A 23,164-nucleotide genomic window follows, 5' to 3' on the forward strand; every position below is an offset into this window, starting at 1 on the left:
AATAGCTAAAGTTGCACCAATTTATAAGACTGGAGATAAACATCAATTTACAAATTATAGACCTGTTTCTTTACTTCCACAATTTTCTAAAATCATTGAAAAACTGTTTAATAACAGATTAGAGAGTTTCATAAATAAAAATAGAATACTCGAAGAGAACCAATATGGATACAGAGCTAATGTCTCAACTTCAATGGCTTTAATTGAAATTACAGAAGAAATTACCAATGCAATAGACAGTAAAAAATGTGCAGCAGCAGTTTTTATGGATCTAACTAAAGCATTTGACACAATTAATCACAATATTTTAATCAAAAAACTAGAACGATATGGCATCAGAGGGTTAGTCTTAAACTGGATAAGAAGTTATCTAACGAACAGGAAACAATACGTGAAGCTAGGCGAACACACGTCTACAACGCTAAATATATCCTGTGGTGTACCTCAGGGATCAATATTAGGACCTAAATTATTCAATCTCTATATAAATGACATTTGTAAAGTTACAAAAGATTTAAAGTTAGTATTATTTGCGGATGATACAACAGCGTTTTGTTCAGGAGAGAACACACAGAAGATAATACAAATAATAACAGAAGAAATTAACAAATTAAAAAGATGGTTTGACAAAAATAGATTATCGTTGAATCTCAGTAAAACTAAAATAATGCTATTTGGTAATAGTAGTAGAGAAAGTCAAACACAAATACAAATAGACGGAATAGAAATTGAAAGAGTAAATGAAACCAAATTTCTAGGTATAATGATTGATGATACATTGAACTGGAAATCTCACGTAAAAAATATACAACATAAAGTAGCAAGAAACACGTCAATAATGAATAAAGCAAAACATGTTCTAGACAAAAAATCACTTCATAGTCTATACTGCTCACTAGTGTTACCATATCTGAGCTACTGTGTAGAAATATGGGGAAATAATTACAAAAGTACACTTCATTCATTAACGGTGTTACAAAAAAGATCAGTTAGAATAATACATAATGTTGGATATAGAGAACATACAAATCCTTTATTTATTGAATCAAAGATACTGAAATTCCACGACATAGTGAATTTGCAAACAGCTAAAATTATGCACAAAGCAAACTATAACCTGCTACCCAAGAATATACAACAATTCTTCTCAACAAAAGAGGAGAATTATAATCTTAGAGAAAAATGTAATTTAAAACATTTGTACGCACGTACAACACTTAAGACCTTCAGTATATCAGTATGTGGAATTAAATTATGGAATGGATTAAGCAAAGCAATCAAACAATGTACTAATATGATCCACTTCAAGAAACTCTTCAAACTTCAAGTGTTTACAAAGTACAAAGAAGAAGAATCATGACAAACATTCTCAATTTATTTCATCCATCCATTCGTTCATTCTTAAAGTAATCTTACTTATCTCATCATATGAAATATGACTTACTTCACCAATTATTATTATTAAATTCTTACTATTATTTATTTATTTATTTTTATTGTGATTACCTATGGAGTTTATTGTGAATAAATTGAGAACAGGAAGTGAACAAAAAAGTTTCAGCAACTGTTATGTAAAGAAAAGGGGTAGGATTAAATAAGCTCTGCTTCTTCCTACTCCTTTTCGAACATGTTGAAAAGAGAAACTGGAAATTGTGATGTATCATGTTGTATGATTGCATGTTCGAAATAAACTCAAACTCTAACTCTAACTCTACTGGTTTGCAAAAGATATTTTTAACCCAATTCGGTGAAATTACATAATGTCCCACGGCACACCAGACTGTATCTCAGTGGTTTAAAAACACTGGCATATTGCCTAATAGAAGCACTTGTAGCTTATTCCACCGGTTATTGTTTCCTAAAGATCACATTAATTTGGTACTAGAGGACGTTTGGAGAAAGTAATAACGCTATGCTATGTTTACAGATCAAGCCAATGGATATGAAGCTCAGCCTGACCCTCTCAGACCTTTCGCCAGAAGATAGCGGCAGGCTGATCTCGTGCAGCGCGGAGAACATGGTCGGCCAGACGGAGGCCATGCTACAGCTGAATATTCTCTGTAAGGCCGTTTGCTGTTAACGTTCACCCAGATTAGCATACGTCTTTTGGAAATTGCATTTTCAAGTTACATTTGTTTTAATTTCCTCTGCGGTCGTCTTGTAAATGTAGAATTATTTTTTTTTCCAGTGGAAGCAGAGCGCTCCTCAGTTTGTTTTCATTACTGCCACTGCTGATCTTATTGACTTCTCCATGTTTCCTGTCCATAACTCTTCCTCGCCGTGCTCCTCTGCTTCCACATGTTTTCTCTCCCTTGTTTTGCTCGTGCTGGTGTTTGTCTCAAAACCTTGATACCGTTCAAAAACATAGCCAACACTTAGCCAGTCCTCAGTTTTATTTCAATACTTTAGTAACAACAAAAGTTCTCATCATCCTTGGAACCTCCTAACGATTTTTCCACTCGTACCCTATGTCTGTACCCATACTCGATAACCAACGTTTCCAATCTTTGCCAGTAATGTTTCTTGATAACCTCGGATAACATTTACAATCTTTGCTAGTGCTAATGTTTACAACTATATTTGATCATCTCCAACAACTTGTACAACCTTTCCTGACAATATGAACATTTCATACAACAGTTATCACGGTGACCAAAATTATTACTGTTATCATTATTTTCACAATATTGTTGAATGTGCTCAAAAAGTACTTATACACACACTAAAATATTTCGTAACACTTTAGTATGGGGAACATATTCTAAGTAACAAAGACTTAATTTAGAGTTATTTGGACACTGGGGGAACATAAGGGTTAGGTTTAGGGCTAGGGTTAGGGTTACTAATAAGCAATAATTCTGAGGTTATTGAGGGAAGACTCTTAGTTAATGGCTTACTGGTTGTATAATAAGGCCATACAGAATAAGGCATTAATAAGTACTTAATAATGACTAATTAAGAGCCAATATGTTACTAATTTGCATGTTAATAAGTAACTAATTAATGGTGAATATGTTCCCCATACTAAAGTGTTACCAAATATTTTAACAAAGTTTTATAAAAATAAAATAAAAACAACACAAACACAAAAATATTGAACATTGTTCTGGCTTCTTAGTATTTACATATATTTATCTTCTTATTTTGGATTGAGTTTGGCATTTGTTATGGGTTTGTGTCTTGTATTCATGTTAGCATTTAAGCTAACTAGTAATTAGGCGCTTTTGAAGGAAATGAGCGGTATCACCATGAGTGTGGTAAAATCACAGTTTTACAATTATTCAAATTTGAAACGGTAATACTAGCCGTCGAGAATGTTACAGCAATTTACCGCTACCCCCTACCCTTCCCCCAACTCAACCCCGCCCCCCCCCCCAACCCCGCCCACCTCAACCTCCTCACGCTCTCTCAGGGAGAGCATGTCCCAAATTCCAAGCTGCTGTTTTGAGGCATGTTAAAAAAAAATAATGCACTTTGTGAATTCAATAATAAATATGGCAGTGCCATGTTGGCATTTTTTTCCATAACTTGAGTTGATTTATTTTGGAAAACCTTGTTACATTGTTTAATGCATCCAGCGGGGCATCACAACAAAATTAGGCATAATAATGTGTTAATTCCACGACTGTATATATCGGTATCCGTTGATATCGGAATCTGTAATTAAGAGTTGGACAATATCGGAATATCGGCAAAAAAGCCATCATTGGACATCTCTACTGACTACAGTAGCCGTAATGCACCGACAATCCATCAAGCAGTGCGGCTTCGTAGCTCACCAAAGTCGTACTAAAACATTTTGACATATTTTTGAGTGCCGTGTGTAATGTTCTATATTCTCAATTTAACATCAACATTTTGGTGTTGCTGGCTTACGGGTACTTGCTAGCAACATTTATTGAACAGACGTCAACACGTATGTTTTATGTTTGACTTCCATCTACTGCTCACACTTACCACTATACCAAAATTGCTTTGAGGTCGGTAAGCACAACCAGAACTGATACGTACATTGTTGATTTTTGGGAAAATGAAAGGATTTTAAGTGCGCCTTATAGTCTGAAAAATACGGTAGCTAACGTTTGTGTCCCTCATCAACATCTCCATCCTTATCCTGTTTCCTCCCGGCTCCTCCTCTTTCTGTTTACTTCCTGACTGCTCTTCCTGTTCCGGTTGCCTGCGTCGTCAGTTGCCCCCATCATCGTGCAGCTGTCGGAGCCAACGGAGGACCATGAGTGGTGCATCCCCTTCAGCGTGACCGGCAACCCTAAGCCGGAGCTGCAGTGGTACTTTGAGAACGTGACCATCCAGGAGCAGAACTACATCCGCACCATGTACCCCGATTCCTTCAACAGCGAGTACCACGGCTGCCTGCAGCTCGCAAACCCCACGCACATCCACAACGGTGTGTACAGGCTGGTGGCCAAAAACGAGTACGGGAGGGACGAGAAGAAGGTTTCGGCCCAGTTTATCGACCCACCGTTCAACCACACAGGTTGCTGTTTAACCTCATAGAACTGCTTTGCCTGTATTGAACTATTTACAAACGGACGTTTTGTTTTTTTTGTTGCAGAAGAAGAAGATACCTACTATTGTAAGTACTCTTTCACTATTAAAATGGCTTCATTTTAACATCTTTAAATGAATTATTCTATGTCATCAATCATGTCCATACACTGATTGGATCGATGGCTGCGTGGTTCCTCTTCTGTCTAGACACGACTGGTAAGACATTTTTAAAAAACTATTACCATTAAATGATTAGCAATAACATTTGTCAGAAGCTCCACATCAGTGATTCTCAATCTTTTTTCACCAAGTACCACCTCAAAAAACATTCGGCTGTCCAAGTAGCACCATAATGACCAATATTAAAATACAGTGGCGTAGTAGGCCTAAATCAGGGGTGTCCAAAGTGCGGCCCGGGGGCCATTTGCGGCCCGCAGCTAATTGTTTACCGGCCCGCAACAAATTCTGGAAATACTATTGTAAAAATAAAAAAGAACATTAAAAAAAGTGGAATGAGGTGAAATCTAACGAGAAAAAGTTGCAATGTTGACACAAAAGCTGCCATGCAGGCTGTTTTTTTTTCTTTTGTCTTTCTTCATTTTTCTTTTTTTTCCATTGCTCAAAAAAAAAAAAATAATGAAAAAAAATCCATGTTATAATGAATTATTTTTAGGGCTCCAATTACTTCAAATATTTCACTTTAAAATGTTTTATGTGGTAAATAATGCATATATTGTGTAGTAGCCATATAAAAACATCAAAGTTTTCTTTGACAAATGTTCATAAAACAAACAAAATAATAGTTCCAGCATAAAATTGACAGATATATCTGAAGTTGATCTCGTAACTTAAGTGTTGAAAGTAAAAGAAAAACCTAATAAAAATGTATCACTTTATGAGTGGGGCACATTTTGAATCCCAAATATATTTAGTGATTTTTTATTCATCTTTTCACTGTGATTACTCAAAAATATTAAATAATTAAAATCAATGGTGTCCTGCATTATTGATCTTTTAGGGCTCTAATTACTAAATACTGCATATTTCAGTTTTACTATAAAAAAAAAAACTAAGTTGTTTTTGACAGAAAAGCCATAAAACATTTTTTTAAATTTGTATTACTTTATATAAACTTGAAGTTGATATAGAGATTTACTGTAAGCGTTAAATAATTTAAAAAAAATAATAATCTGACTTATTTTTAACATTTTAATGACTGAGACCCTTTATGGTCCCCGGGACCCTTAAAGGTAAAATAAATAAAACATGCATATATTTTGTTATGGTTTGAAAATGAAAAATATCAAAATGGCCCCCACATGCTTTAATTTTTTCGTGTGCGGCCCTCAGTGGAAAAAGTTTGGACAACCCTGGCCTAAATGTTCATTAAAAACAATGCAAAGGTTTTATTTATTTTTTGGCTAGTGTAATATTACACTCACAGGCCTCGAATTGTAACTTTTTAAGGTCAACTCAAGTGTTGCCCTAAAGGAGGGCTCATATTTTAGTTCACCAAGGCGAACATTATTTTCTTTCGAGGCAGAAGATATATATATATATATATATATATATATATATGCAGTCGCGATCAAAAGTTTACATACACTTGTAAAGAACATAATGTCATGGCTGACTTGAGTTTCCAATCATTTCTACAACTCTTATTTTTTTGTGATAGAGTGATCAGAGCACATACTTGTTGGTCACAAAAAACATTCATGAAGTTTGGTTCTTTTATGAATTTTATTATGGGTCTACTGAAAATGTGACCAAATCTGCTGGGTCAAAAGTATACATACAGCAATGTTAATATTTGGTTACATGTCCCTTGGCAAGTTTCACTGCAATAAGGCGCTTTTGGTAGCCATCCACAAGCTTCTGGTTGAGTTTTTGACCACTCCTCTTGACAAAATTGATGCAGTTCAGCTAAATGTGTTGGTTTTCTGACATGGACTTGTTTCTTCAGCATTGTCCACACGTTTAAGTCAGGACTTTGGGAAGGCCATTCTAAAACTTTAATTCTAGCCTGATTTAGCCATTCCTTTACCACTTTTGACGTGTGTTTGGGGTCATTGTCCTGTTGGAACACCCAACTGCGCCCAAGACCCAACCTCCGGGCTGATGATTTTAGGTTGTCCTGAAGAATTTGGAGGTAATCCTCCTTTTTCATTGTCCCATTTAAAGCACCAGTTCCATTGGCAGCAAAACAGGCCCAGAGCATAATACTACCACCACCATGCTTGACGGTGGGAATGGTGTTCCTGGGATTAAAGGCCTCACCTTTTTCCTCCAAACATTTTGCTGGGTATTGTGGCCAAACAGCTCAATTTTTGTTTCATCTGACCACAGAACTTTTCTCCAGAAGGTCTTATCTTTGTCCATGATAAGACCTTATCATGGACCTAATCATGGATCATAAGGCTCATTTAATATCCTTTAATTATTTTCTTTATTATGCAAAAATAAATGATATACAAAGAGGATACAAGTAAAGGATATCAAATGAGCTCAAATATACCTACAAATGAGGCTTAATGATGCAATATGTACATACAGCAAGCCTAAATAGCATGTTAGCATTGATTAGCTTTCAGTCATGCACTGACCAAATAAGCCTGATTAGCTCTCCAACAAGTCAATAATCAATCAATCAATCAATGTTTATTTTCAACAAAGCGCACCTTTGTGCATTCACGCACAGCATAAAACGTTTGGTGGACAAAATGCGACAAAGAAGGAGTGGAAGATTTTACATGTAAACAAACTGTTACGTTTGTTTGTAATTTCCCCCCATCTTTTTCCATTTTCAATCCTTTTTCAAAAATGCTCCAGGGAGCCACTAGGGCGGCACTAAAGAGCCGCGGGTTGCTGACCCCCCCGCACTTGATGAAGACCGCATGCCACATTTTGAGAATCATGTACCAAGTGGGGACCTGTTGTAATACTTATTCACCTAAATAGAATTTACATGATTTATTTTGATGTTTAATAGTACATTTGGATTACGGTATGGACCTGAATGTAAGATGACCCGTCTTTTGAGATGAAATTTACACTTTTTATCTCAAATATTTGGGCTTCTTGTCGTTGATCACCATTATCTTAAAATTAGGATCATAACTGGTAAATTTTTTTAATCAAATTAATGACACTTTTGAATTGAGATTAATTATGATTAATAACAGTTGCTACACAAGCATTGCTTAACTTATCTGTATGGTACTTTTTTTGACAATACTTCCTCGAGTACGTTCAACTAGCGTTTTGTCGTTAACTTCTTGTTGTCGATAACCTGTAGCGTTCTTGCTAGCAGAGGCTTCAAAAAATTTGTTTTGCTTTTAGAAGCTATTTTAAACTCGTTGTGCTGCGATATGAGAATTAATCGCTGCAATATGCAAAATACCTTGGTTTTATCTAAAGTCTCGTCCGGGTTTATTTTTTTAAGCAAAATATTCCACCAGTCGGAGTCTGACTCAGAGTCGAGTCAATCACACTGCAAAAACTGAACTCTAAGTAAGATTAAATATCTCAAATAAGGGTGATATTTGCTTATTTTCTGTCTGATAAGATAAGTCTTGTCACTAAGCAGATTTTATGTTAGAGTGTTTTACTTGTTCTAAGGGTTTTGGTCCTAAATGATCTCAGTAAGATATTACAGCTTGTAGCTGAGATTTGATGACCTATATTGAGTAAAACCTGCTTGAAACTAGAATATCAACAAAGCTGTGTCATCAACACTCACAAGTATAAAACTACTTTTTTAAAGTAATAATTTCTTATTTCAAGCATGAAAAAAAAAATCATGACTTTGACACAATTGTGTCTCATAAATAAAACAGATGACAGTCAAATGGACTTTGTTGTTTTATTTTCAATGAAACAATAGAAAATACGTACTCATATAGTAGTACAGTTGTTTTAAGGTATTTTTGGGTTCATTGAGGTTAGCTAATTTTACTTGTTTTGGAAAGTCTTGACAAGCCAAATGTTCTTGTTCTATTGGCAGATCATTTTGCTTAATTCAAGTAAAATACCCCTAATTTTTGTTTTTTTTTCCTTGTTTTTAAACACTGACTTTTTGCAGTGCAATCAACGTTTATTTATGTAGCCCTTAATCACAAATGCCTCAAAGTCTAAAACAAAGATGCCTGTGTGCTCAAAATGAACTGCGCGATGAATCTGTGTCTATACATGGCCATGGAAACACTAATTTCTCTCCATATTCATGTTATCATGCTCTCCAATCTATGTGCAATGTTGGTGAACTGTAGCAGCACACCTTTTCTGCAAAACAGAATCGCAATCTCGTAAAAAGTCAGTGGTTCTCTGACTTTTTCCACCAAGTTCCACCTCAGAAAACGTTGGCTCTCCATGTACCACCATAATGACCGAACATTAAAATACAGGTTTTATTTAACACATATATTTTCGGCCACTGTAACAATACACACACTTTGAACAGTAACACTGTGTCTGAATAAAGGAAAACACTGTACTTTGTTCAAGTGATTCTTTGGCGTACCACTAGATGGAGCCAGCATTAGTGCTTCACGTACCACAGTTTGAGAATCACTGCTCTAGACAACAGAAACAAATGTTAGCATGCTGACGCTCTGCAGGGAGGCGGTGGACCATCACAACAGAAGTGCATCCCTGTGCATGGAATGATCCAAATGCAAGAAAATGCATGTTGCACATACTTGCCAACCCTCCCGTTTTTAGCGGGAGAATCCCGGTATTCAGCGCCTCTCCCGACAACCTCCCGGCAGAGATTTTCTCCCGACAAACTCCCAGTATTCAGCCGGAGCTGGAGGCCACGCCCCCTCCAGCTCAATGCGGACCTGAGTGGGGACAGCCTGTTCTCACGTCCGCTTTCCCACAATATAAACAGCTTGCCTGCCCAATGACGTCATAACATCTAGGGCTTTTAGAGAGTAGAGTGCACAACTGCAGCTGCGCACACAACAAGGAGACGAAGCAGAAGAACGAGGAAATTACAGACATGGCGACGCCGTTGACGAGCAAGATGAAGAAATACGCTTGCAAGTTCCAAAACGAATGGAAACAAGAATTTCAGTTCATCCAGGACAGTTCAAAGGGGAAGGTGTATGTTGCCTGTAAATTTTGTAGTACAGACTTCTCCATTGAACACGGTGGCCGAAATGATATACTCATCATGAACGGAGAAGTTAAACAGGGACAATGCTGCCATCTAGTGGATAGCCACCAGAACACTGAAATTCAAGTATTTATTTTATTTATAATGTATAATAAAATAAATATATATATATGTATATATATATATAGCTAGAATTCACTGAAAGTCAAGTATTTCATATATATATATATATATATATATATATATATATATATATATATATATATATATATATATATATATATATATATATATATATATATATATATATATATATGAAATATATATGAAATACTCGAGTTGGTGAATTCTAGCTGTAAATAACCACGCCCCAACCCCGCCCCCAGCCACACACCCCCACCCCCGACCAAGCCCCACCCCCCACCCCCTACCCCCCACTTCCCGATATTGGAGGTCTCAAGGTTGGCAAGTATGATGTTGCATGACATTTTTTCATATAGGAGATATATTATAATAAATGTAATTGGTTATATGATGATGATAATATATTTCCTAAATAATAAAATGAACTGCATTAGAAAAAAACACACTAGTTTTTTTGTCATAGAACCAAAAGCTGCTTTATATGTATATATATATGTATATGTAGAATACATGTATAAACTAAGGATTTAATTGGGCAGCTTTTGTGATATATTATAAGACATAATTGTCTGAATATGTTGGTCATGTTTATAATCAAATTATTTTAGCAACTTTGATTTAACGAAAAACGCATACTTGTAAAGAGCGCAACACATTTTATAATTTATATTTGAATTCTATGCATATTTTAATGTCAAATTTAACACTAGTCCATCTTTATCTTTGGTTTTCTTTTCTTTCAGACACACCGCTGCCCCCCCTGGACGACAGTATCGCCGTAAGTGATTTTTATCCGTTGTGAGGAGATAATAATTCACACTCATTAAGAATTCTGTTGATTAATTGAAGCACATGAGGTAAAAGGCAGGCGGCATTAGTCCACTCCATACAACACTGATATCGAAACAGAAGTTCAGAACATCCCATTAAAAAGCAATGCATTGATTAATTTGATTATTATTTGTTGTATCAATCAGTTTTGCCAATTGTGACGTTTACAACATAGCTAACCCGTTTCCCTTTCAGATTTACGTTATCGTGGGAATTGCTGGAGTGGCGTTAACTGGCTGCGTTCTCATGGTGATCATTCTCAAATATGGAAGAAACTCCAAGTTTGGAATAAAAGGTGAGCTTGTTTTATTGCTTGAGTTTAGCTTCATTTGCATTGAGTAAAGTTTTATTAAACCTATTAAGACTTTTGATTACTTCAAACGAAAAATGTGGTATTATTTTTTGTTACCAGTAATTACTTTATTGAATATTGTCTCCCTGGAGGGTGCAACAGATATCATCAATGCAGAGTAGCGTAAGAAAAATAAAGGAAACAAATGTTTTACATCAGGGGTGTCAAAGTCAAGGCCTTATCTATGGCACCCGGGATGATATTTGATTAGTATTAGAACCGGCTCGCAGGCCACAGCCATCTGCTGCTGTTTTGCATGCACCAATACTCCATCAGTGTTGGCGCTAGGAATTTACAAAATGGGGTCCCAGGGACCCCATCAGGTCATAGAAATGGGGTCCCACTGTAAATATTTGGGGTCCCACTTTTTTGTATTCATTATCCTGTTATATCTCACATTCTATATTGTGTTTTGGAAAAAGGTTATCATAAACGTTACTTAATTCAATAAAAAATCAAATAAAATGAAAAAAAAACACAATTCATGATCTATACTTTACCGCTGCCGGTAGTTTTTTCTATATTTTTATTGTAATATTTTCAGAAAGTGTTTGTTCTATTTTTGGCCAAAGTAAGACAAAGACAACAATCTGAAGTTGTCTTTATTTTTTTAGTTTTAATGCCATGATTTTAATAGTCGGGCCCGCGTGTGCACAGATTTTCCCCCATGCGGCCCCTGAGCTAAAATGAGTTTGACACACCTGTTTTACATCCATGGCCAGTTGTTGAATGCATGTAAAAACAAAACACAGTGATGAGATTTAAAAAGCCTTAAAATTTCACAAAGGTAATGACTTTTTAAACTACTGACAGACTCACATTATTTCAGTTGGGCTAAATTTGTTTTTAAATGTTAGATATTGTTTAAAAAATTAAAAAATTTAAATAAAGTAAATAATAATCAATAAAAAAAATATATGGTAACACTTTAGTATGGGGAACATATTCACCATTAATTAGTTGCTTCTTCACATGCAAATTAATAACATATTGGCTCTTAATTAGTCCTTATTAAGTACTTATTAATGCCTTATTCTGCATGGCCTTATTATACAACCAGTAAGCCATTAACTAAGAGTCTTTCCTCAGTAACCTCAGAATTATTGCTTATTAGTAACCCTAACCCTAACCCTTATATGTTCCTCTAGTGTCCAAATAACTCTAAATTAAGTCTTTGTTACTTAGAATATGTTCCCCATACTAAAGTGTTACCAAATATATAATATGTGTAATAAAATACTAATTAACTCATCTATGCATCAATATTTGTATTTAAAAGCTAGTTGCTAAGTTGTTACAGTATTACTCTCTTGTATTGTTTGTAGGTTTTTTTCCCGCATGTTTACATTTGTAAGCCCCACTCAGCCTCCTATTCCTTCTCTGCGTCTCGTCAGGCTCTTCCTCAGTCATCAGCAACGACGATGACTCCGCGAGCCCTCTCCATCACGTCTCCAATGGCAACAACACCCCGTCGTCCTCCGAAATGGGTCCAGACGCAGTGATGATCGGGATGACAAAGATTCCTGTCATTGAGAACCCGCAGTACTTCGGCAAATCGGGAAGCATGCTGAAAGCTGACACGTGTGAGTCACCGCACTGCGCCGCAAACGTATCTGGTAACCCGCATCTTTTCGGATAAATCCATAGGCGGCATGAAGGGGGCTGGACGCCGGATTTAGTCTGATGCAGGCCGGATGCTGGAGGCTCACTCAGCGGGAATCACTGTTGGCTGCTGTGGAAGGCAACAATAGCTGCTTTTTAGACAGCAGAATTGAACACGTCCTAAATTATATTAATTGTAAAACCACACAGCTCAGTTTGACTTCTTGACTTCTTAACGTCCCTCGCCACATTGCACTTCAAATATTGCAGCGTCACCACACCGCTGGTTTTCACTTTTATTTTTTTGTAATTTTCAAAGCACATTCAACAAAATCTTTTGCCTATATTAAGCATTTTCAAGCATAGAAATGGCTAAATGAACTACAAATATCAATACTACAGTAGCACCAGCAGTATGTATAATAGACTGTATATATATATTATTCACATGTGAATAATGCTGTATCATACTTGCCAACCCTCCCGATTTTCCCAGGAGACTCCCGAATTTCAGTGCTCCTCCCGAAAATCTCCCGGGGCAACCATTCTCCCGAATTTCTTCCGATTTCCACCCAGACAACAATATTGGGGGCGTGCCTTAAAGGCACTGCCTTTAGCGTCCTCTATAACCTGTCGTCACGTCCGCTTTTCCTCCATACAAACAGCGTGCCGGCCCAGTCACATAATATATGCGGCTTTTACACACACATAAGTGAATGCACTGCATACTTGATCAACAGCCATACAGGTCACACTGAGGGTGACCGTATAAACAACTTTAACACTGTTACAAATATGCGCCACACTGTGAACCCACACCAAACAAGAATGACAAACACATTTCGGGAGAACATCCGCACCGTAACACAACATAAACACAACAAAACAAATACCCAGAATCCCTTGCAGTTACAATATACAACCCCCCCGCTACCACCAAATAAATGAACACTGAAATTCAAGTATTTATTCTATTTATATATATATATTAGGGCTGTGAATCTTTGGGTGTCCCACGATTCGATTCAATATCGATTCTTGGGCTCACGATTCGATTCAAAATTGATTTTTTTTTTTCAATTCAACACGATTCTCGATTCAAAAACGATTTTTCCCCGATTAAAAACGATTCTCTATTCATTAAATACATAGGATTTCAGCAGGATCTACCCCAGTCTGCTGACATGCAAGCAGAGTAGTAGATTTTTGTAAAAAGCTTTTATAATTGTAAAGGACAACGTTTTATCAACTGATTGCAATAATGTAAATTTGTTTTAACTATTAAATGAACCAAAAATATGACTTATTTTATCTTTGTGAAAATATTGGACACAGTGTGTTGTCAAGCTTATGAGATGCGATGCAAGTGTAAGCCACTGTGACACTACTGCTCTTTTTTTTTTATTTTTATAAATGTCTAATGATAATGTCAATGAGGGATTTTTAATCACTGCTATGTTGAAATTGTAACTAATATTGATACTTGAGGATTGAGGAAGGCTGCAGAAGCAAGATAGCCGAAACTTGTCAGGTACAAAACTTTACCTTACTAGCCTATATAAATCAACCATTTATAAATAATATTGATACTGTTGTCGATAATCATTTTTGTTTCACTACTTTTGGTTTGTGTTTCCTCTCAATTGCTCTGTTTACTGCAGTTCTGAGTGTTGCTGGGTCGGGTTTGGTTTTGGAATTGGATTGCATTGTCATGGTATTGCTGTGTATTGCTTTGTTGGATTGATTTATTAAAAAAATAAAAATCAAAAATCAAAATTAAAAAAAATCTAAAAAAAAATTGATTTTTTAAAAATGAGAATTGATTCTGAATCGCACGACGTGAGAATCGCGATTCGAATTCGAATCGATTTTTTCCCACACCCCTAATATATATATATATCCATCCATCCATCCATCCATTTTCTACCGCTTATTCCCTTCGGGGTCGCAGGGGGCGCTGGAGCCTATCTCAGCTACAATCGGGCGGAAGGCGGGGTACACCCTGGACAATATATATATATATATATATATATATATATATATATATATATATATATATATATATATATATATATATATATATATATATATATATATATATATATATATATATATATAATAAAATAAATATATATAAATAGCTAGAATTCACTGAAAGTCAAGTATTTCTTTTGTGTATATATATATATATATATATATATATATATATATATATATATATATATATATATATATATATATATATATATATATACATATATATATATATATATATATATATATATATACACATATATATATATATATATATATATATACATATATATATATATATATATATATATATATATATATATATATATATATATATATATATATATATATATATATATATATATATATATATATATATAATAAATACTTGAATGTCAGTGAATTATAGCTATAAATATACTCCTTAACTCCGCCCTCAACTTTGGTACAGTTTTTTTTCCATATACAGTAAGACACTAAAACAGAAAAAAAAAACAAAAAAAAACAACAACATTAAAACAACAAGATTTTATGGTAAAAAACAAAAAACAAAACAAACAAAAACTGGCAGCTCTGTTGCTTGAATTTTACTGCTAAAAACAGTGGTATTGTTTCTCCATTTATTAATTTTTTTATATGCTGTAAAAAACCAACTGCTTTTACTGTAAAATTCTGATGACTAAGGTGCCAGTTTTTAAAGTAACATTTAAATATTTTTTTTGCAGCTTATGTAAAAAAATATATTGTTAATGTATTATATATATACACACATGTATATTCAAATCCCCTGACGAGCAGGGAAACCTGCGAAACAGGCTTGTAGGGATGATATAGCCTCTTTTGGGTTTTTTTTACCTAACGTACATGTATATTTATATATTACTCATTCTTAAAAGCGGCCCTCTGAGGGCAACCATAACTGCAATGTGGCCCTCGATGAAAACAAGTTTGACATCCCCGCGCTAAAGTGTCTTTTTCTGCATTCCAGTCGTCCAACACATCAAGAGACACAACATCGTGCTGAAGCGGGAGCTCGGTGAAGGTGCGTTCGGCAAGGTCTTTCTAGCCGAGTGCTACAACTTGACACCCGACTACGAGAAGATCCATGTGGCCGTGAAGGTACAGGAAGCAGCTCTCTCCTCCAATTATTGACGACTAAACAATGCACATGTCAGTCGGTGAGCGAGCCCTATTGATTCCTGCGTGGCAGACGCTGAAGGAGGCCAGCGAGAGCGGGCGAGCAGACTTCTACCGAGAGGCGGAGCTGCTCACCAACCTGCAGCACGAGCACATCGTCACCTTCTATGGCGTGTGTGTGGAGAGCGACCCTCTCATCATGGTCTTTGAATACATGAAACATGGCGACCTCAACAAGTTCCTCAGGTATACGTCCGGGCTGCACTCGTGCACGTTAAAGAGACAAGGTGGAAAATAATTCTGGATAGGATAGAGGCTGCAGGTAAGGGTCAGTGAACACAACACATGATATCATGCGCCATTGCACTTTGTGTTGTAACATGTATTTAAAAATTCTAATGGAGGTTTTCTGACACTGACCACGTAAACATAAATATAAATGAACGATAAAATATACAATTGAATTGTTAATGTAATTTCTGGATTAAAGCGTAACAGAAAAAAAAAATCACACTATTTTAATATTTTTGCTGTGATAAAATACATTATGTTTGTAAAAGGTATAAAACAAATGTTTAAAAGAATAAATAAATATTTGTCCGAATAATAATAATATATATTTTGGCGATGTTTTACTGATCTTATTAGCAACAAAATACATCAATAAATGTTGAAATAAACCTTCGTATTTTTTAATGCCATTTTTGAAAACTTAAAATGTAACACATTTTAAATTTGGAAATGATAATGGTATACTGTATGTTCATATATACAGTACAGGCCAAAAGTTTGGACACGCCTTCTCATTCAATGTGTTTTCTTTATTTTCATGACTATTTACATTGTAGATTGTCACTGAAGGCATCAAAACTATGGATGAACACATGTGGAGTTATGTACTTAACAAAAACAGATGAAATAACTGAAAACATGTTTTATATTCTAGTTCCTTCAAAATATCCGCCCTTTGCTCTGATTACTTTTTCGCACACTCTTGGCATTCTCTCGATGAGCTTCATGAGGTAGTCACCTGAAATGGTTTTCACTTCACAGGTGTCATAGTCTTGATGCCTTCAGTGACAATCTACAATGAAATTGTCTTGAAAATAAAGAAAACGCATTGAAATAAGAAGGCGTGTCCAAACGTTACATATATATATATATATATATATATATATATATATATATATATATATATATATATATATATATATATATATATATATATATATATATATATATATATATATATATATATATATATATATATATATATATATATATATATATATATATATATATAATATTTAAACAATACTAATAATAAGAGTAGGAATAAAAACACACATTTGGGAGATTTTTACTGTTTTCATGGCATCAAAAATAAATAAATTAATAAATGGTGAACTACACACATTTTTCCACATTCTAAATACATTTAGAATTTTTGCTTCACCTTTTTAAGCAATACAGAATATTATATATACCTTTTTTTTTGCCATTTTTTCCATTCAATTCCTCATACGCCAGTTTCTCTTAATTATCAATTGTCAAGTTCTCCTTCACGGACAGCATTTTGCTGCAGCTCCCCTGAATCGAATTACTATTGACAACTTGACCATGTTTGTTTATGTATCAGTACAACACACTGTAAGTTACATTCTTGGATATGCCGCTGACCACTTCTTTTTTCTTTTCATTCTCGCCATCTTTTCGCCTCTGTTAGCGCTGTACACATGTGTTGCTGTGTACTTGCTACTTCTACCTGGTAGAACCAGGAGGGAGCCTGTTGATTAGATTGAGCACTGCTGCCACCTAGCTGCAGTCTTGTGTATCGTTCTAACATGAATATTCAAGTGTAGACGCAAATAATGAAAATCTCCCCTGCGTCTTGCCACCCACCAGGAGGTCCCAACCCACTATTTTTTTTGAACATGTTCAATTTTATTCATAATATTATTTGTTGTTATTTTTCCAATACTTTCTGTTTTTGGTCATTATGATTTCATACGTTCATTACTTTTTTCCAGCTAAAATATTCATATTTGTATTTGAGTTTTGATTACCTGTTTAAATCAACATTTTAAAAATTATAAAAAAAATAATGATATAATAATAATAATAATGTTGTTGATTATTGCTTTTTCTCTTTTTTAATTGTATTTTTTTTGGCAGTTTCTCTTGACTTTATTTACAATTCCTACATTAGTGTTATTAATAGTAATAATAACATTATTATTATGATATTATTAACATTCTTACTTATAGTATTAATAATAATATAATTATTATGATTCATTATATTAATTAATCCATATATAGTTAATGTATATCATTAAATAATAATATAATTGATTTTCCAAATATGTACCAAAAATAATGTAGTTGTTGTAAATAAAGAGAAACCGACAAAAAATAAAATTGCAAAAGAAAGCAATAATTAACAAGAACAATATTATTATTAATGATTATTTTGTTTGGTTTTCGTCCTGGTCGTGGAACTGTGGACCAGCTCTCTACTCTCGGCAGGGTCCTTGAGGGTGCATGGGAGTTTGCCCAACCAGTCTACATGTGTTTTGTGGACTTGGAGAAGGCATTCGACCGTGTCCCTCGGGAAGTCCTGTAGGGAGTGCTCAGAGAGTATGGGGTATCGGACTGTCTGATTGTGGCGGTCCGCTCCCTGTATGATCAGTGCCAGAGTTTGGTCCGCATTGCCGGCAGTAAGTCGGACACGTTTCCAGTGAGGGTTGGACTCCGCCAAGGCTGCCCTTTGTCACCGATTCTGTTCATAACTTTTATGGACAGAATTTCTAGGCGCAGTCAAGGCGTTGAGGGGATCTGGTTTGGTGGCTGCAGGATTAGGTCTCTGCTTTTTGCAGATGATGTGGTCCTGATGGCTTCATCTGGCCGGGATCTTCAGCTCTCGCTGGATCGGTTCGCAGCTGAGTGTGAAGCGACTGGGATGAGAATCAGCACCTCCAAGTCCGAGTCCATGGTTCTTTCCCGGAAAAGGGTGGAGTGCCATCTCCGGGTTGCGGAGGAGACCCTGCCCCAAGTGCAGGAGTTTAAGTATCTTGGAGTCTTGTTCACGAGTGAGGGAAGAGTGGATCGTGAGATCGACAGGCGGATCGGTGCGGCGTCTTCAGTAATGCGGACGCTGTATCGATCCGTTGTGGTGAAGAAGGAGCTGAGCCGGAAGGCAAAGCTCTCAATTTACCGGTCGATCTACGTTCCCATCCTCACCTATGGTCATGGGCTTTGGATTATGACCGAAAGGACAAGATCACGGGTACAAGCGGCCGAAATGAGTTTCCTCCGCCGGGTGGCGGGGCTCTCCCTTAGAGATAGGGTGAGAAGCTCTGCCATCCCGGGGGAGCTCAAAGTCAAGCCGCTGCTCCTCCACATCGAGAGGAGCCAGTTGAGGTGGTTCGGGCATCTGGTCAGGATGCCACCCGAACGCCTCCCTAGGGAGGTGTTTAGGGCATGTTCGACCGGTAGGAGGCCACGGGGAAGACCCAGGACACGTTGGGAAGACTATGTCTCCCGGCTGGCCTGGGAACACCTCGGGATCCCCCGGGAAGAGCTGGACGAAGTGGCTGGGGAGAGGGAAGTCTGGGTTTCCCTGCTTAGGCTGCTGCCCCCGCGACCCGATCTCGGATAAGCGGAAGAAGATGGATGGATGGATGATTATTTTGTTATGTATGTATTTTTTTCTTTTTTCGGCATGATTCATATTTTATTTTTTTAACTGGATCCGACCAATCTAAGTCTATGAGCAAGAACTGATGAAGCTTACTTGGATGAATGAGAACATCCATAGACATGACGAATGTTCTTATATTATTCTTAATAGTTGTTGCTGTTTATAAATCAGTCGATGGATTGACCGTTGACTTGGTGTTGTTTTTGCATGCAGGTCCCACGGGCCCGACGCGGTTCTGATGGCCGACGGTCAACACAGCATCCTGGTGGAGCTGACCCAGTCCCAAATGCTGCACATCGCCCAGCAGATTGCAGCCGGCATGGTCTACTTGGCCTCTCAGCACTTTGTGCACAGAGACTTGGCCACCAGAAACTGCCTAGTCGGGGAGAACCTGCTGGTCAAGATCGGAGATTTCGGCATGTCCAGAGACGTCTACAGCACAGACTACTACAGAGTGAGTCCATTGGGAGCCTTTTCTCATTTAAAAGATGATTTGTATTCTCCCAGAAATGACTACTCTAACTGTCTGTTTTAATACCATTTAAATGTAAATTCTATCATCTGCATACGTTTATAGTCTCTATGGTAATAAGGGCCAACGGTGCAAAAATGCAGCTTATTCTTTCCCAGAGCGTGAGTTAATTCTTCTTTTATTGGAATGACTTCATCGTGGAGGCGAGGCATGCGTCAAAAGAGACGTTTATTATCCTCAACTGTAATGCCATGAGGGGATTACACTTTCTTTATTCCAGCACCTAATGCTACTACTAGAGTACCACATTTAAGTATATAGGCCACAATTTCAAGAGACGGTTATGGGCGCCTCATTCCCAGATGCAGTGCCACGGCGCCCTCTGCTGTTCATTGTTCATGGTTGCAGCGTAGGAATAAAAATATACAATTTCTGAATTGAAATTAACGTGTATAATTCATAATAATAGTTTGAACAATTAATCAAGTAATCCGAATTATTCATATTTAATAAAATTGAATGTATTACTTAAATTGTAAACATTCCAGTCACTCAAATTCCCATTTTATTAAGGCACCGGTTTGGGTTCAATATATATATACACATTTAAATTTTGCATGAATAAATATGATCTTATGTAAATTTGAATTAAATTGACATGTTAAATATAGATAAAGCATTGTTTTTCCGGCAGTGTCACTCATACATTTTTTGTTGTTTTAGTTCCAAGTATAAATAAGAAATATAAATAGAAAATACATGATGGTAATAAATATTTAAGGTTTCGATTGACATGTTTAATAAATAATCAATTATTTGATTAATTGTTTTTGCAAAGAAGTGCACTATGTTGATTGCACCTGAGTCAGTCAGGGATGTTTTCAAATTATTTATTAAATTGTTTTTAAATCAGTCTAATATTTAATTAATTTCCTCATTAATCAATTCCATGTCTGATACGTTTCTATTAATTCGGTTAAGTATATGTACGCATATAGATTATAAATTAACAAATATGACTTAGACTTAGACTTCCTTTTATTGTCATTCAAATTTGAACTTTACAGTACAGATAAGAATGACATTTTGTTGTATTAGCTCATGGTAGTGCAGGATAAAAAAGCAATAAGGTGCAGATATAAATATATAATATAAATATGATTATAGTCATAAGTAATAAGATTTCTTGATTTGAATTGACATCTTCAACCAAGTTGAAATATTATTTTTGGCTTATGCAAAGTGAAAGAGTACATTGTACAGCTAAAAGTATTGAGACTCACACCTTAATCAGTCAATTCATCAATCAGGAGTAGCTTTTCATGTGCCAAACATTTGATAAATATTAAAGTCAATGAAATAACTAACATGTGATTAGTGTAATAATTGTTTTAATAAAGTGGAATAATGTTTTAAAGTATTTCTGTTTAAAACATGAAATTATATCTTGAATAGTTAGATTTTTTCTTAAATGCAGTGTCACTCATATTCTCACATGTTCTGTATTAGTTCCAGGCATAATTAAGAAATATGAATAATAAAATATATATGATGGTAATAAGTATTTAGGGTCTTAATTTGCATGTTTATTTATTTAATAGGTTATTAAATCCATTGTTTTTGGCTCATGTAAAGCGAGAAAGTAAACTATATTTATTTTTTAAATGTATTTTCAAGTCATGGTGGAACCGTTCCAATACCCCAGAATGAAAAATGGTACGGTCCAGTCAACATTTCGTTCAGCATAACTCCATGTTGCATCCAACCTGACGCACTGCATTCTCTTCCATGTACGCACATCACCATCTTTCAGTGCAGAGTGTGGGCATTTTGAGGGCAACAATAACAAGATATCGGGGCTGTAAATTTAATTTTGAAGTGAGCATATCCCGGCTGAACTACTGTTATCAGTTATAGAGGCATTTGAAAAGAACATGATGTATTAATGCCTTTTGACGTATCAGAACCATTTAATGGTGACTTGACATGAAATTATTACATATGGCACCTTTAATTGATGAATGAGTCAATCAGGGGTCTATTTCTCTATGTCAAATTAACTTAATATTAAAGTCAATTACCGTAATTTCCGGACTATAAGCCGCTACTTTTTCCCCTCGTTCTGGTCCCTGCGGCTTATACAAGGGTGCGGCTTATATACGGCCTGTTCTTCTCCGACACCGACGAAGAGGATTTCGGTGGTTTTAGTACACAGGAGGAAGACGATGACACAATGATTAAAGACTGACTTTTCATATACCGGTTATTTTGATAACGTACAGGCGAGCACTTTGTATTACTTTGCACCGTTGTATTATTTCTACTCTGCACGAATGCTGTTCGCCATGTCAAAGATGTGGAAGTTTGATTGAATGATTGAAAGATTTATTGTTAATAAATGGGACGCTTCGCGTTCCCAAACAGTCATTTCTGTCCCAACAATCCCCTCCGTGGTAGCAGGAACCCCTATATGCTACGCTAATTACACATCAAAACCCTGCGGCTTATAGTCGGGTGCGGCTTATATATGGAGCAATCTGTATTTTCCCCTAAATTTAGCTGGTGCGGCTTATAGTCAGGTGCGGCTTATAGTCCAGAAATTACGGTATATAAAATATAAAACATTTAAAATTATTTAAAAAAATGTTTTTTAATTAGTTTAATATGTTTAATTTACATACTCATTAATTGATTTCATGTCCGATACGCCTGTAATTTTCTATTACTGGGCACCAGTTTGGGTTTAATATATACACTGTATACAAATATAAATTATAGGTAGATCAATAAAATCGTAATACAAAATAATAATATGTCTTAAATTGAATTGACACGTTCAAATTTGTTATTGGCTTACGCAAAGTGAAGGAGTACTCTGTAGAGCTAAAATAATTGAGAACCACCCTAATCAATCAATTAATCATTTAACTTTTATTGTGCTGAAATTTAATAAAAAACAAATTCCATTTTTGTAAAATGGAATAATGTATTAATGTATATCTGTTAATTAATTATGAGGTGAAATGCAATTTTAATTTTAAAAAAACAAACCTATTTGATGGATTTATTTTTTTGTAATCAGAATCTTATTATTGAATGCTATTGTTCAGTTTGATTTTTAAAAATGTTGTAGTTGTCGTTTTTGTTTTTGTGAAGTGCCACTCATATTCTCGCAATTATTATTTTTTTAGTTTTAGTTCCAAGCATAAATAAGAAAGACGTTTATTTAATTGATCAATTATTTAATCCATTGTTTTTTTT

At 35.6% G+C, this 23,164-nt stretch overlaps 1 protein-coding gene across 1 annotated transcript in view; it reads left to right on the forward strand.

Annotated features, from left to right (window-relative positions):
- Positions 1 to 23,164, forward strand: part of ntrk2b (neurotrophic tyrosine kinase, receptor, type 2b) — a 69,144-nt gene that overhangs the window by 38,893 nt on the left and 7,087 nt on the right. The window contains exons 7-14 of the mRNA XM_062031229.1: positions 1,928 to 2,060; positions 4,190 to 4,495; positions 10,483 to 10,550; positions 10,799 to 10,898; positions 12,350 to 12,538; positions 15,580 to 15,710; positions 15,802 to 15,974; positions 19,645 to 19,885. Of these exons, the coding sequence (XP_061887213.1) occupies positions 1,928 to 2,060; positions 4,190 to 4,495; positions 10,483 to 10,550; positions 10,799 to 10,898; positions 12,350 to 12,538; positions 15,580 to 15,710; positions 15,802 to 15,974; positions 19,645 to 19,885 (1,341 nt within the window). The remainder of the gene's footprint in view (positions 1 to 1,927; positions 2,061 to 4,189; positions 4,496 to 10,482; positions 10,551 to 10,798; positions 10,899 to 12,349; positions 12,539 to 15,579; positions 15,711 to 15,801; positions 15,975 to 19,644; positions 19,886 to 23,164) is intronic.

Source organism: Entelurus aequoreus, linkage group LG21 (genome assembly GCF_033978785.1).
Source record: "Entelurus aequoreus isolate RoL-2023_Sb linkage group LG21, RoL_Eaeq_v1.1, whole genome shotgun sequence".
NCBI lineage: Eukaryota > Metazoa > Chordata > Actinopteri > Syngnathiformes > Syngnathidae > Entelurus > Entelurus aequoreus.